General features: G+C 49.7%; 2 protein-coding genes across 5 annotated transcripts; one reads left to right on the top strand and one right to left on the bottom strand.

Moving 5' to 3' along the window:
* Positions 1 to 1,022: 1,022 nt before the first annotated feature.
* On the bottom strand, positions 1,023 to 8,684 carry UBFD1 (ubiquitin family domain containing 1). 3 transcript variants are annotated; one of them, XM_080617257.1, is made up of 7 exons: positions 8,563 to 8,684; positions 7,943 to 8,209; positions 7,654 to 7,862; positions 6,447 to 6,512; positions 6,134 to 6,239; positions 3,742 to 3,824; positions 1,023 to 2,545 (listed from the first exon to the last, which is right to left on the bottom strand). In XM_080617257.1, the coding sequence occupies exons 2-7, from the start codon at positions 8,190 to 8,192 to the stop codon at positions 2,435 to 2,437; spliced, it is 825 nt and encodes a 274-aa protein (XP_080473383.1). In that variant the 5' UTR covers positions 8,193 to 8,209; positions 8,563 to 8,684; the 3' UTR covers positions 1,023 to 2,434. The 3 variants fall into 3 exon arrangements, with proteins under 3 accessions (XP_080473383.1, XP_080473381.1, XP_080473382.1); XM_080617255.1 differs by having other exon boundaries at positions 8,378 to 8,597; XM_080617256.1 differs by lacking the exon at positions 3,742 to 3,824 and having other exon boundaries at positions 8,378 to 8,597.
* Positions 8,685 to 8,723: 39 nt separating this feature from the next.
* Positions 8,724 to 14,725, top strand: EARS2 (glutamyl-tRNA synthetase 2, mitochondrial). 2 transcript variants are annotated; one of them, XM_080617253.1, is made up of 9 exons: positions 8,724 to 8,848; positions 9,489 to 9,644; positions 9,986 to 10,175; positions 10,741 to 11,213; positions 12,002 to 12,110; positions 12,618 to 12,771; positions 13,036 to 13,166; positions 13,844 to 13,979; positions 14,588 to 14,725. In XM_080617253.1, the coding sequence occupies exons 1-9, from the start codon at positions 8,746 to 8,748 to the stop codon at positions 14,669 to 14,671; spliced, it is 1,536 nt and encodes a 511-aa protein (XP_080473379.1). In that variant the 5' UTR covers positions 8,724 to 8,745; the 3' UTR covers positions 14,672 to 14,725. The 2 variants fall into 2 exon arrangements, with proteins under 2 accessions (XP_080473379.1, XP_080473380.1); XM_080617254.1 differs by lacking the exon at positions 14,588 to 14,725 and having other exon boundaries at positions 13,717 to 13,844.
* Positions 14,726 to 15,142: the final 417 nt, after the last annotated feature.

Below are 15,142 nucleotides of genomic sequence, written 5' to 3'. Positions count from 1 at the left end.
ACCAACGTAAAAAGAAGCACCTGAACAGAATTACATTTAGTTTATAGCATTCTCTTCTCCATGTTTGAACCTGCTTTGTAACCAATGGACTTTATACTCAGTTCCCTTTGAGACGAGCAGCTGTACCTGCATGGGATGCAGAGGAATTGTGCCCCTGGGACAGGAGCAGAGAATGTGGCAGATTGCCCTGTGCCTGTGGTGCCCTTGCAGCAATGCGTCAGGTACCTGCCCTCCTGCAGCACCAGAGCATGCTCACCCTGGTCATTGCAGCAGGCACAGACACACTGGAGCTCCGGGCAGGAGCTGGACCAAGATACATGCCCTGTTGCAGAGCACACAGCGAGAGGATAGGGAAGGAAAATGGAACATGAGCAGATGTATAGACAGGTCCAGGCAAGCCAGGTAGCAAGTGGGGGCTGATGGTCACAGAACCAACAAGATGGTGAGTGCAAAGGTGACCCCAAGTGACAGGAAAAGCTGATGGCACCGTTGTCTTTACGCTGCAGTGTGTACGCTCTCCACCAGGCCCTGGAGTTTAAATCTGTGCCTGAACAGCAGGACAGGCAAGGAATCAGAAGCGTGACAGCAACATCCAGTGTGCAATGTTCTCTTCCATCCAATCACTCCAGCTCCACTGCCCGCTCCAAGCTGCTCTGGGGACCGGACAGGAATTGCTCCCATCTCAGTGCATGTAGGACAAAACACGCTGCTGCTGGCTTGTATACAAGAAAGGAAACACCTCAAGCTACAAGAGTGACAAGCACATCACTGGTTTACAGGTAGGATACAAAACACCTCTAAGATCTGTATTGCATGGATGGTCTGACTGAAAATACAAAACAAAAGCTGCTTACGTTGCTATCAAGAGCATACAAGGAAATATGGAACCATAACACATACCATAAAGTGAATGCTTCTCCCAGACTCTCAAGTAAAACAAAACAAATACTCATTTGGGAATCTGCACCTGCTGAGTTTCTACTGGGCTGCTTTAAGGAAAGAGAAAACAAGACATGGAGCACACCAAGACCAGCTATTCTCAACAGGCCTCTCCATGGGTTCACAGAGTGTTGAGCTACTTGCACTGAGCACTGTCAAGTTTAGAGTGTTAAACAGTAACCTGCCTGATGCAGGTTTCACACCAAGCCAGGCAGATTGAGCCTGACTGCCCAGCACTATCTGCTAAGGGTCTGCACCTTTGCAGGACTGAAAGGTCCATCAGAAACCTGAGATAATGGCACGTGGCTGGCTGAGAGGACAGGCAGAACTTCACAGGCCAAAGATGGGAGCACTGCTTCAGACAGGACGAGAGGCGAGAGCTTCCTGTAAACTTGAGCAGAGAAAAACTGAAAGGTGATTTCAACTTCAAGAGAGCAGTTGCTGGACAGATATTCTGAATTGGGCAGGATTCACTCAATAACATTGCTATACATTTTCAAATCCAGGACACAAAAGACTACTGCAGTGATGGAGGGTCCAAACCAGCATCTGAGCATCTCTCCTCCCCATCAGGGCAGGGAGGTCTCTTTGGTTCTCTCCCTCCCGAGGCCAGTGTCACTGCTTCATGCGCTCACCCACCAGCACGATGCAGCTCAGGAGGGTTTGTCAGTCACACAGGCGAGTGTCACTGCAACTGCTGCAGAAGAACTCTAGACCACAGCATGCAGGGTCAGGGAAACGCTCCAATACCATCGCACTGGGGGCAGGACAGGAGCAGGGAGGTGCAGGGTGGGAGGGGAACATCATGGCATGAAAGGGAGCGGGAAGCAGCACAGTGGTGTTCATCTGCTCCAAACATGCTACACAGAGTACCAACCCAGAGCTTCTGGTATGGAACACATTGGTGAGGGGGGGAAGGAAGCAGGGCATCTTTGGGTTAAAATAATAATGAAAACATTAGTTTTGCTACCAAAGAGTCAAACCTGAAACCAAAGGGCCGCAGAATATGGCTTTACTGAGCATCAGTTTGCATACTGCTTAAAGTTTATTCTTAAAAAAACAGCTTCTGAAAGTCACAACCAAGTCACAAAATTAAATTTAACTGAAAGATTATGAAAATAGCTGGTTTTGTTCAAACCATGTAAAAAATCCTCCATAATACATTGTCATATTTTCTTTTCAAAACTAAACTGGAAGATCAACTCTCAGCAGATTTAAGTGTATTACACACGATACTTTGTGAATTAAGATTTATTGATTTCCATTGTATTTGCTTTAAATATGGTTGAAGCTGACTGCAGAAAAGGGATGGTGAAATTTTTAAGTTAAAAGTAAACTAATGGTGAAAGGACATCACCTCTGGCTTCCCTCAACGCCTCGTTTATCAGGTTTTATTAACAAGTTCCAGGACTGTCACATCCAGGGATGTCGGAGGCCTCTCCCAGCAGTGTCCTTTGCTTTGTGTCATTTTCCTGTGCCAGAGGTGAGCGTGCTTTCAAAAATACTGCCACTTGCCCAGCACCGTGTCTTTGATTGCATCAACATATTGAGTGGGTACCCAATAGACCCAGTAGTAAGACGCTTCTGTTGGGCCCAGCTGAAATGCCTGTGAAGTTAAAAATGACAGCGTTTACAAACAGGAAACAAACAGCTCGTACCAGGGTGCAGGTACAGCCTGACCACTATGGACTCAGCAGTGTCTGCTGCTTCGAACACTTGGTGCATGCTCCTGTTACGTGGAAAGCAACTACAAAAGCTTCCTCACAGAAATGAGAACGGCAAAGTAGCAGGTAAATTGAGGAGCTCCTTCCTTTTGTAATACCACAGCAGCAACAAAAGCTCTTGGCCAGTTTCAAGAACATGAGGAAATTATTCCGGAGGACAGAATCTGAAGCACAGCTCCAAAGAACTGACTGGAATGCACAGAGCTGAGAAGCCAAACAAGAACTAAAGACAATGACCATGTTTCCATAGTCATAAGATTGCATGGAATTTTACATTCAGACATAATGCCCTGTTCTCAACCTATGTCAGTGTTCATATCCGAGGAGCACCATGGCAGCCAATAGCTTCTACCCTTGCGTTAGGGTAAGAGTGTATTGTAGCATACTCGAGGGCATTTTCTTACATGGGTGATCAAAACCCCAGTATTTGGACAAAGCCTACACCAGCACCCTCCTGCAGACAATGATTTTAAGGTACAACATCTCCCCCTTCAGCATTATAAGTTAGTACTGTACTTTGGAAAGCAAGAGCTCAAAAAAAACCCCATAGATTAAAAGAGACAAAAATTCAGAGGAATTAGCAGAGGTTTCTTCTTAAACGTGCTCCTCTTCTAGGCCCTGAACCAGATTCTCAGAAAATCACATATGGCAAAAATACACAGCATGAAATCCCTGTTTGTTTAACCTCCAGCAAGGCTGTTGTCTATGTGAATGTGCCATTTAGGCAACTACAACAGAAACCAGAAATAAACTAGATACAGGGAAATACCACTAAGAAATCAGGAGCTATATTGTGAGCATTCTTCTGCTAACACTGTCACCAGACAGAAGATGTGAGACAATGCTCAAGCACTTCATGTTTGTGTGAAACCAGCCCAGATTTCCACACAGCAGCAGATAACCACCACGCCACCCAAAATATTTACACTGACAGCACACCATGTCCACATTCCCATCTTCACACCACATGAGGCTGCTATCACTATCCACCTCCAGCTTGCTCTGTTTTAAAAGCCCTGCTTCGTGTATTTGCATGAAGTAATTAGACTGGATATATTAAAGGAGAGACATTACTTACCATCATGTGATAATCCTCATGTCCTTCAATAGGTTCACTCACCACATTTTTAATGGACCCCATGGGTAACTTTTCTGTTCTCTCTACATTAAAATTGATCAAAGTATTATTTCTGACATAGGATGCAGTAGTAGTTCATATTAATTTCAAATATCACCTCCATTACCTCCAAAAGCTCCTCATGTCAGCAATCTCCTCTGGCTGAACTTTGGATACCCGCTGCTGAGAAGCCTGCTGTCCACACCACCACATACCCCTCAGGAATCCAACTGTGGACCCAGAGTTCCTTACATTTTAGGTCTCTGCATCACATTAGGCTCTTCAATGCACCTGATTCAAGCCTAAACTGAATGACGGGGACACTCTGGCTTTATTTAATGCTTCCCCATAAGGAACTCCACTTGGACCATCAGGATTACTCACCATAGTAAAGGCTGGTCCAGGCTTAAGGATATTCAGGACCCACTACCAAGAGTAGCTCTAAGCTCTACAGGTAGGTACTAAGCTCTACTGCAATGACAAGGCTGGAAACTAAATGAAGACAGGCTAAAGAGCCCTTTGAAAGCCTCCTCCTGGTTTTACCCTGAGGCACCGTTCAACTGTTACTATAAAAGCACAGGGAAGGAAATATGAGCAAATAGGGAAAGCAACAAAAAGAGAAATTGAAGAACAAGTTGCCTACAATTATGTGACAGAGTAATGTCAGCCAGAGGTAGGCAATAAGAAATTACAAAGAACATGGTTCATGGCAGGCTTCTGTCAGTTGTGTGTTCATTTCTATGACTTACTCCAAGACCCTTCCTTTCAGTTCCAGCTTTCAGTGTTCACCTAAAATTACTGAGCTGACCCTGATCTACCCCACTCAGACTCACAACGCGCACTCACTGAGGAAAATCTTACTTTGCATTCACTTAGCATCCCACAAATCAACTGCTCCTCACAGGACCTCAGCAACAGACAGATCGCTGTTATCAACACCTCTGACACAGAGCAACCGAGCAACATCTGCCTCTACCAACCCGCAGACTACACAAACCCTGCACAAAGTGACCTGTGAAGCACAGACAGGCTGTGTGGAGGAAGAATCAGTTTTGACTTCCCAGGACTAGCAAGTGACAAATGGTGTTAACACCCAGTTGGTTTATTCTAGCCCTTACGTGCTGGCGCCTGACATGCATTTCTTGGAGCAGGAAGGAGCTTTCCCAACAACAGCCAGCAATTACAGCCATTCCCTAGAGGAAGCAAGCTGCTGCTAATTTGGGGAAGTAGGGAAACAGGTTACATGAAAGGGAGATGACTACAACAAGAATCAAATTTCACAGCTTAAGAAACTCTGATCTAGAACACTTCAGAAATACTAAACTTGAAACTCATCTAGAAGGTGAAGGAAAGTACCTTGATACTAGGCATGTGTTCAGGACACAGTATCAGTAATGTAAGCACCTGCCTGCCCAACCTTCACAGGTGAAAAAAAAAAGCCCCACAAGTCTCACTTCACCACCTTAGCCCAGGAGGCAAATCACTGCAGCTGGTACCAATGGAGGTTTTAAAGCCACACAAGTCTTCACAATCAAGTCCGTCCTAGAGAGGAAAGGTCAAAACCTCACAAGATTTCTGCTTGCTCTGGAAATAATGTAGCAGCTGGAGGTGCCATCCAAAGCTACTGTTACCATGCAACAAGGTTACTTTGCTGGGACACTGAGCAAGCATTTCTCTTCCTCTTGCTCATCACCCTGTTACTGCCCATCCTGATCAAACTACAGCAGCAGAGCTTCCCTTGGAGGCAGGGGCTACGCGAGACATCCTCAGCCGCACACATTAGCACCACAGCACGTTCAGCTCCTCCTTGGCACTGCTCAAGACAGTAAACTGATTCCTCTGCACAGCAGCACAGGCCAGGGTCTCTGCACTTGTGCATCACTGAAACAAGACACCCAGCTAATTTTGGTTGGAAGGACAAATAATGACAGAGATGCCAGCACTCTTGAGTTTAATCCCAGTTCTAAGATTCCCTTTTGAGCCTTAGCCAAGTCATTGAGCCTCCGTGGGATGCTGGCACCAAACCAATGTTTAAGAAGTGCTTTTGAGATAGGCCAGAAATGCCAAATACTGTAATGCCCGTTTGCAGCTATGAAGAGCAGATTGGAGCATTCCTCCACTGGCACAACTGAGCACAGGTTTTTCCAAGAACACCAGTAAAATATCAAGCAATAGTCAATGATCCGGGCAAATGGCATGTGAGAAGAGCAAGCAAAATGTAATGTTGAAGTACTGCAATGCCAGCATTATTCTCTAAGCACAATTTAGTCACACCAGGAGCTATTTCAGGGTCACACAAATTGCTTCTAGTCCCATTACCCACTATTCATCTCAGAGGTTTAGAGTTGCTCACCTTTTGTACCAATCCATAGCTGGTCTTGCTCAAGTTTAAAGGTCAACCTGACTTTCCCTCCAGACTTGTTGTACATGCCAGACAATGGCACTGTTGGCAGGCGCTCCTATGGAGAGGAAACACAGTAAGTCAAGGTGAAGGACTTGAACAGAAAAAGCTACATTCCCTTCACTTCTTAAGCACCAGGATGATCTGTCTTTCCAGTTTTCTGCTAAGATAGTGAAGAACCATTTGGCCAGCAAAGACATGGCTCAAACCACAATAAAAGTCTCTTTCCTGATCATGACAACGTCTCAAGTACTTATTTACTTACCTGAACACCTTTAACAGAAGGCATCACATCATCAGGTTTGCCTTTATCCAATACTTTTCTGTGTTGCTGCAACATAAAAGCAGAAGTTGGAATTTACAGAAACACAACAGAGCTTCCAGTTGCCCCCTTGACCGTATCCCCCCAGCACTAAGAGACAGTTACAGACTATTCACAGTCACTTATCACACAGGAAATGGTTAATTTTCAGAGTTAACTGAGCACTTTCTGGGACAGTCTGAAGAAATTCTACAAATGAACAGAACCCCAATATAAAGCAAAGGAACATCCCTTCTACATTATACATATTCTAATATATCTATCTAGAAAAAATTGAAGTCCCATTTAATATCAGACATGCTGAATCACATAGTTGGCATTAGCAAGACAGTCTTAACAGTCAAGTGTTATATCCAGTGAACGGCAGAACCCCCCACATGTGACAGTGCAACATACTGCAACACAGCAACAAACCAGAACAGATTAGAGCAGTCGTAACTAAGAAAACCATGCTCAGAGCTTGTAAGTTGCCGAGTACCTTTAAGCAATGATGGAACTTAGAGTGAACGTGAACTATGATAAATTACAGAAAAACAAAAGCACGTTTCACGAAGGTTGCAGTTCAAGGATGCGCTACCCAAGTTTTAACCGCATTTATTTTGAGGCAGGGTAATGCCTCGAGCTGAAAACCCTTCCTCAGCCCCACAACTGCAGCATTGCACCAGTGTGAGCCCCCTGCATGGCTCTGCACCTCCTACTCGGAGGCAGCACTTCAAGGCACGAGAGGAGCATTGAACATCCACATTCCCTTCAGTGCTGGGGCAGCTGAAGGAGCTGCTCTCTTGGTGTTTGTTTGAAAGGCACTTTTTGGTGATCAAACTGTTTCATGCCAATAAAAACTAGTTCGTTTTTAGGCAGAATTCATCCAGACTGTGCCTGACCTAACACCCGCAAAATACTTCTATTATTTACCATTTCTTATCTGAAATGCTGAGCCTGGCAACAGCACAACCGGTGCAGAGCTCTGCTAGGCTAAACATTCCTCTGTTGCTAAAACTCCTCGGCCTTGAGCCCTCCTATCACTCAGCAATGAGAAACAAACCCCAGCCTGCTCTGGGAAGGAAAAGGACCCATAGGTGACCACAAAAGAACCGCGTGAAGCCCACTGCTCCCCCCCCCCCCCGCCAGCAATTAGTGAGACATTAATAACCTTTTGTCTGCAAAGTGGCTCCTTTTTGTTTTCTTCAGCTTTGACCTCCTGTTGAGCAGCCTCTTTGGGTGTATTCACTGCTAAAACGTCGTTGATGGTGGAGCCAACCACCATGATCTTCGCTCCGTTCGTTACTTTGATTTCCCGCAATGTTTTCTCCTCCGGTAGAAGTCCCTTGAACATAACTTTCTGCATGGCAGGGGGGAGGCCTAAGAGGCAAGCACAACGGTTACGACCCGGCCGAAGGCAGCGGCAGAGGGAGGCGCGGGCAGCGGCGGCACCGACAGACCTGTGAGCGAGTGGATCTTCTGCTTGAGCTCGGCGCCCGTGCTGTCCAGCGCGAACCTCACGTCGTACTTGTTCTTGTTCCAGATCACTTTCAGCTCCACCAGCTCCCGCTCTCCCTCCCCTTCCCCGCCGTTGCTGACAGACGCCTGCGGGGGATCCCGCCGCTCCTCGCCCTGCGGAGACGACCCCGCGGCCGGCGAGGCGCCCTCTCCGCCGCAGCTCAGCGGCAGCTCCGGCGCCTCCACCTCCATGCCCGACTCCTCAGCACCTGGGGGCGAGCGGACAGGAAGAGCGCGGCCAGCAAGGAACTGCCCCGGCCCGACCGACCGCGTCCAGCAGCAGCACGCCCGAGCCCGGCCCCGCCCTACCGGCCCCTCCCCGCCCGGCCCAGCCCCTCCCCGCGCCACCGCCCGCCACCGGTACCGCGAGCTCCTACCATCGGCGGCGGCGGCAGCCATGATGATTGTGTACAATATGCCGCGGGGCACGCCGGGAAACGCCGCCGCGGCCTAAAAAGCCTCACCGGCTGCCGTAGCCCGGCCCTTCCTGCTCTGCCCGCTGACCGGTGCGGGCGCCGCAGGCAAGGCCGTTCCCCGGAGCCCGGACACGGCCGGGCCGTACCGTGCCTCCCCCGTGCTCTTCCAGGGCTCCTCCCGAGGCTCCGGTGTCGGTGCCGGCGGGAGGAGCAGGAGGGTGGTGGCGCCTTTAAGGAAAGCTCCGCTCCCCGGGCCACGGCGGGCGCGGCGATTGGCTCGAGCGCCCGGGCGCAAGTAGCGCCCACGGCCACGTGGGCTGCGTGGCGGGATGGCGCGAGCGCTGCGGGGCGCCGCGGGGCCGGTGCGGGGCCTCGGCTCGGGGCCGGGCGGGGAGCGGGGCCCGCGGGTGCGGTTCGGGCCCAGCCCCACAGGTAACCCCTGGGCCAGCGCCTTCGGGGGCTTCGCTGCGGGCGGGGGCGCAAAACGTGAATTCGGACCCTTGAACGTGTGCGGGGCTCTGAGGTACCTGTGGGCTCCCCGCTCAGTGCGGCCAGTTCTTGTCAAACACCACGAAAACGGGTGTCCGAGCACCCGCTGATGAGAGCCTGTAGGGACAGGCCAAGGGGAATGGCTTTAACCTGCCAGAGGAGAGACTGAGATGAGCTCTTAGGCAGAAGCTCTTCCCTGTGAGGGTGCTGAGGCGCTGGCACAGGGTGCCCAGAGAAGCTGTGGCTGCCCCATCCCTGGCAGTGTTCAAGGCCAGGTTGGACACAGGGGCTTGGAGCAAGCTGCTCCAGTGGAAGGGGTCCCTGCCCGTGGCAGGGGTTGGAGCTGGAGGAGCTTTAAGGTCCCTTCAACACAAACCAGGCTGGGATTCTGTGGTAAAAGTGCTGTCCAGGTCACTTCAATAAGAGCTTGGGAAGCTCTTATTCCATACCAAGGGCCTACAAGGGCCATGCAGCTCAGCTCGCTGCCCAGCCAGTGTGCAGTTTCCATTGCAGATAGCATTTACTCTTCCAGCCCTGTTGGGCCTCAGTTCTGACTCTCTTGTCTGGTTCCCCATGATGACAGGTTTTCTGCATTTGGGTGGCCTTCGAACTGCTTTGTACAATTACATTTTTGCCAAAAAGCACCAAGGGACCTTTATTTTGAGAGTGGAGGATACGGATCAAAACCGAGTGGTGCCTGGAGCTGCAGAAGGAATAGAAGACATGCTGGATTGGGCAGGTACTCACAGACAGCTTTCATTGTTTCCTTACTGAGAGCCTCTAATGATTTACAGTATTTACACTGAGTATTTTGTACAGTAGAAGCTGTGCAGCCTTTCAGAGAATGAGTTAGATGCAATCTAGTTATTCTGGGCATCAGGGGAGTCCCACTGGAAACATGTTGTGGAGCAGAAACAACTGCCCTGGCTTGATTGCCTTTGTCTGTGTTGTCTGCGAGATCTGCATCTGTGCAAGTGTCAAAGAAGTGTCTGTGCAAGAACGTGACAAAGGTGCCCAAGAGATGCGATGGAAAGGGCTGATGTTGGAGCTGACAGACCTCCCTTTGTACTGGTGTTTCAGGTATTCCCCCGGATGAGAGTCCTCGCCGCGGCGGCTCCTTTGGCCCCTACCAGCAGTCACATAGGCTGGACCTGTACCGGAGTGCCAGCGCTGAGCTGCTGGAGCGGGGCGCAGCGTACCGCTGCTTCTGCAGCCCGCAGCGCCTGGAGCTGCTGAAGAAGGAGGCTCTGCGCAGCCAGCAGACCCCGCGGTAGGACCCCCCTCTGCTGGGCCGTCCCCTCTGGGCTGCACCCTTGCAGAAACTTAGCCAGTGAGGTTGTCATCTCACTGCCCACAGTATCTGAAGGGGGCCACGAGGATGCCAGGGGAGGGACCTTCATCAGGGACTGTAGCGATAGGACAAGGGGTGATGGGTTCAAACTGAAGCAGGGGAAGTTCAGGTTAGATGTAAGGAAGAAGTTTTTTATGTGGGGGTGGTGAGGTGCTGGAACAGGTTACCCAGAGAAGTGGTAAGTGCTCCATCCCTGGCAGTGTTCAAGGCCAGGCTGGACTGAGCCTTGTGCGACATGGTCTAGTGTGAAGTGTCCCTGCCCATGGCAGGGGGTTGGAGATAGATGGTCCTTTCCAGCCCAAACCGTTCTATGATTAACCCTTAGAGGCTGAAGGGAGTGACATCCAGAGATGAGGTGGTCTGACCAGATACAGGGTGCAGGTTGCAGCTAAAATCCCGGGGTCAGTTTAGAGTTTTGGCCATGCAAAATGGCTGCTGGGGTTGGTCTGTCTTGAACTGAGGCCTTCGTCCTCCCTTCTCCAAGGTACGACAACCGGTGTCGGCACCTGACGCCCACCGAAGTGGCTCAGAAGCTGTCACAGGGCCTCGACTGGGTGGTGCGCTTCCGGCTGGAGAAGGGGGTGGAACCCTTTCAGGACCTGGTCTGTGGCTGGACCAAGCACGAAGTGGCTGAGGTGGAGGGTGACCCGGTGATCCTCAAAGGGGACGGCTTCCCCACGTACCACCTGGCAAACGTGGTGGATGATCATCACATGGGCATCAGCCATGTCCTGCGCGGGACTGAGTGGCTGACTTCAACATCCAAACACCTCCTCCTCTACAGAGCTTTTGGCTGGGATCCCCCTCAGTTCGGTCACCTCCCACTGCTTCTGAACAAGTACGGGGGCAAGCTGTCCAAAAGGCAGGGGGACATCTTCCTGGAGTGCTTTGCTCGGGATGGCTACTTGCCAGAGGCTCTGGTGGACATCATAACCAACTGTGGCTCAGGATTCCCAGGTAGTGACAACAGGGCACTCGCAAGGGTGCTTTGTGATGCTGCCCCTGGGGACAGGGTTAGGTTTGTTCTAATAGCTGAGAACTTTGACAGTGTTGGAAGGTTTCAGCCTGTCCCTGAAATGCCACCAGGGCTCTGCAGAGCTCCCGTGAAAGGCTGGCTGGTGTGCTGGAGCAGTGGGAATCTTTCTGCCTCTGTGCAGCCATTTAAATCTAGTCTGATCCATAATGAGCTCCCAGCTGGGACAATTCATCTCGAGGTGAAGAAACCGTCTGTGACCTCTTGGGAAAACTTGTATTCTGTGTTTAACAACTGTAATGTCGTGTGTGACGTCTGTCACACTTCTTGTTCAACCTGAAAGACCACGAGGAGTTGAGTCAAGGTCTCCTTTTGTTGCTCTTGCTGTGTGGGATCACAAATTAACTTGTGTTTTGGGAGCTCTGCTTGGGAATCAAATCTTTCTTGGGCAGCAGAGCCTCTTGGCTGAGAGTTGCTTCTTTTTGGCTGACTGATGCAAGGGCTGTTCCACCAAGGAAGGTAACAGAGCCAAGCAGAGTGTCCCAGTTTCCAGTTCCTCGCCAGTAGTTGGCAAAGCCTGCTTGTGGGAAGAGGGCAGCTTCTCATGCCTCCTAACAGTTCCCTCCTGCTTGCTGCTAGCACTGCATTAAGGGGTGTCCTGTGCTGCTTCCTCCTCCGGTGTGCTCCTGCCCCAGCCCAGCAATGTCAAGCAGTGCTGCTGCTTCTCTGTGACAGTGGACATGAATCATTCCCTTGCGGGGTTCTTTTGCAGCGAACCAGATGGGGAGGACCTTGGAGGAGCTGATCGCGCAGTTTGAAATAGACAGAATTACCACCCATTCTGCCCTCCTGGATCTGGAGAAGCTCCCGGAATTCAACAGGTATAAATATCAGAAATAACTTTAAACGTGGTAATGGGTATGTCAGTGGGAGTTTATTCCTAGCACTTGGCTCTGCCTGGAGATTTTATTGGGTCAAGCATGGTCTCTGTGCAGCAGCTTTTTGGCTGTGCTACAGTGAAGTAAAAATTCCTGCTTGCACTGTTCCCACCTCCTCTCCTGTCCTATGCTTGGACACTGGTGTCAGGAACACTGTGAGTGCCTCAGCAGAGGGTAGGTGTAGTTAGGGGGATGCAAGGTCTTCAGTTTCAAAATAGCATCTAAGAAGAGGCAACTTCTGCAAGTACACTTGTGTGCTACAAGGTTGTTCTGCTGAGAGTTAACACATCTTTCATTCACTGTGGTGCATGGGAGCTAAATGCTTTGTTGTAGAATGTGGTTTAATGCTGCTTTTCTAACAGTTCTACAGGTTTACTAGGTAAATGTGAGGTTGGGATGATGAGATTCAGTCTAACCAAAGCAGTTCAAAAGCAGTTTTCTTTGTTGCAGGATTCACCTCACCCGTCACATAGAGAACGAAGGGCTGCGACAGAAGCTGATCAAAGAGCTGCAATTGCTGGTGGAGCAGGTCTATGGGGATCAGCAAGTGGATCAAGAGGTTCTAGAAAAGGACTATGTGGAGCGAGTCCTCCTGCTGAGAAAGGTATGAGCAGCAGTAGCACCGTGTCACTGCTCTGGGGAGCTGAGGCTTTGTGCCATTCCTGGATGAGTCTCAGCTGAGTCCTGCTTTGATCTGAGCTCTGAAGCCATGCAGCCTACAGATGGCTGTCCCTGCAGTGCTGGTGGTGGTGGCACACTCACTGCCAGCACCCCACTGCTCTTTAACTGGTTGTGAGGTTCAGACTGAACGGGTTTGCTTCCCCCACAGCTTAACCCTGACCTTGACAGCTTTGTTTTCTTTCTCCAGGGCCACATAAGCTTCCTGAAGAATCTGGTGTCCAGTGATTATTCTTACCTATGGGTCAGGCCTTCAGTGTCCCGAGAGCAGCTACGAACTATGTCTGGGGAAGTAGATGAAATAGGAAAACTGGTCTTAGGGTAGGTATCTCTTCCCAGCTCTGTGCGCAGCCACCTGCCTGCCCCAGAGCGTTGCTCTTGGCTGCTGTGTTGATGTGAGGCATGCTCATTGTTCTTATTTAATTTGCTCTACTTTGGGATGTGCAGACAGTCCTTCTGGGCCAGTGGGTTCTGGGGGGGGGATTGCCAATCTCTTTCACTGCTGCCCCATGTCCCTCTGCTACTCCACACTCTGCAGCTAGGCGGGTGGTGTGTCAGTCACCTTTCCAGTTCAGATCTCACATCTGGCCTAAAATGAGCCTTGAAAGCCAGTTTTGGGAGTGATGGAGGTGGCAGTATCTGCAAACTGAGCTGTTATTTCCAGCTCTCTGTAAAGCTAGTTGCCCTCAGTCCTTTGTCACAGCAAAGTGGTAGCTGAATCTGTGTGATGGTAATTGAAATGTCAGAATATGCACTATCCTGGAGGGATAGTAGTTCTGCTGCCCACAGCAGAGTAGTATCAGCGATGGCTTCTGCATCTCTGAAAATCAAATTATTAAAGAAGAAATCAGAATCACTGCTTTTCCTGCAGTTTTCCAGGTCCTTGGCATAATTCTGTGATTTAAGCTTGGTGCTTGCTTTGCTGAAGAAGTCACTTCTGGGTTGGAATCCTGTGGGTTGTGTGTCCCTAGTCTGTGAGGACATCTTCTCTCCTAAAGGCTCATGACAAGGCAGGCGGCTGCTTTGACCATGGAGGAGTTGAACAAAGACCTGAGAAGCCTGCACCAGCAAACCAAAGAGACAAAGTACAGCAATGTGATGCAGCTCCTTCGCTTGGCTCTCAGCGGGCAGCAGGTAAAACATGCACACTCTGAGACTGTGACATTCGTGTTTTGTTTATCAGCTATCTTCTCTCTGATAGCAAGATACTGGTATCTGACATCTCACAACAACTGACAGCAGTTCCTGTTACAAGGAAGTGCACTGATACACAGCAGTTCTGGAAGAAAGAGCTGTTCTGAAAGTCTCAAAAAGGCAGACGTTGTCCAACCATGAATGTGCTGGTCTCAGATCTGAAGTGAGAGAAGCTGCTGGACCGGCTGTAGGGAGTGTTGGCAGGGTTGTAGGTGTTGGGCAAACGTGGAATTTTATGTGCAACCTGCTTGGACATAGATCAAACCCAAGTTTTACTGAAGTTCTTCAAAGCCCAGCCTTGGCTGATGCTCTGGCATCAGTCCTTCTGGGTCACTTTAACCATTCTTTCTTAGTATTTTACTTCAGGAGTTAAAAAAAAACCCAAATCCTTGTTTTGAGCTTGGTAATAAACCTCCACCCTTGGTCTAACAGCAGTCTGATAGCTCATCACTCTTATCACTTTCATCGTGGTGATGCATAAGCATTTGCTGAAAAGTGTAAGTTTCCATCTGTGCAATGATGTGCAATGACTTCTCCTGTGTTTGCAGCATGGGCCGAGCGTTGCTGAGATGATGGTGACTTTGGGACCCAAAGAAGTGTGTGGACGGATACACAAAGCCCTATCCAGCTAATGCCAGATCTGAGCTCCAGGCATGACCTGGCAGCCAGCCCATGGACTCGGATGGTGTAGGCAGCACCCGTCAGTGTCCCAGACTTGTAGTTTTTGATGTCAACATGATGATCTTTGATCAGACGAGCTGAGCTTTAGACCAGGCAGATGTCATCGTGTTGTGTCCAGGTCTGTATGTATCTGCACTAAGCATAAGCCACTTTGTCTGGGAGAGGAACCAAATACAGATTGAGGTCCATCCTCCTGCTGTCACCTCATGCAAATAGCCTGGTTTGCAGGCTGGGAGAACAAGATGTTTATCACTGGTTAAATTCAGGCCACATGGACAGAAATCAGTGTTTTTTTTCTGACACGAGCACGGTTCGTCTTGAGTGATCAGTTTGTATTTGGAGAGGCCCTTGCAATCAGGGTACCTACAACTATGACTGCACAGGTCCCCACAGCTACCCTGGGGAGGGTATTTATAGGTGTA

The sequence above is a fragment of the Psittacula echo genome, assembly GCF_963264785.1.
Source record: "Psittacula echo genome assembly, chromosome: 5".
NCBI lineage: Eukaryota > Metazoa > Chordata > Aves > Psittaciformes > Psittacidae > Psittacula > Psittacula echo.
Note: the sequence above shows the minus strand (reverse complement) of the source record. Positions and strands in the feature narration are given on the sequence as shown.

Coding starts and splice junctions, on each gene's coding strand:
- UBFD1 (XM_080617255.1), bottom strand. CDS start 8,399: ATGGCTGCCGCCGCCGCCGATG. Junction 8,210..8,377: donor GGCTGCCGCCGCCGCCGATG/GTAGGAGCTCGC, acceptor GCTCGCCCCCAG/GTGCTGAGGAGTCGGGCATG. Junction 3,825..6,133: donor GCTATGGATTGGTACAAAAG/GTGAGCAACTCT, acceptor ATTTTAATGTAG/AGAGAACAGAAAAGTTACCC.
- EARS2 (XM_080617253.1), top strand. CDS start 8,746: ATGGCGCGAGCGCTGCGGGGCGCCGCGGGGCCGGTGCGGGGCCTCGGC. Junction 8,849..9,488: donor GTTCGGGCCCAGCCCCACAG/GTAACCCCTGGG, acceptor CCATGATGACAG/GTTTTCTGCATTTGGGTGGC. Junction 12,111..12,617: donor AAGCTCCCGGAATTCAACAG/GTATAAATATCA, acceptor TCTTTGTTGCAG/GATTCACCTCACCCGTCACA.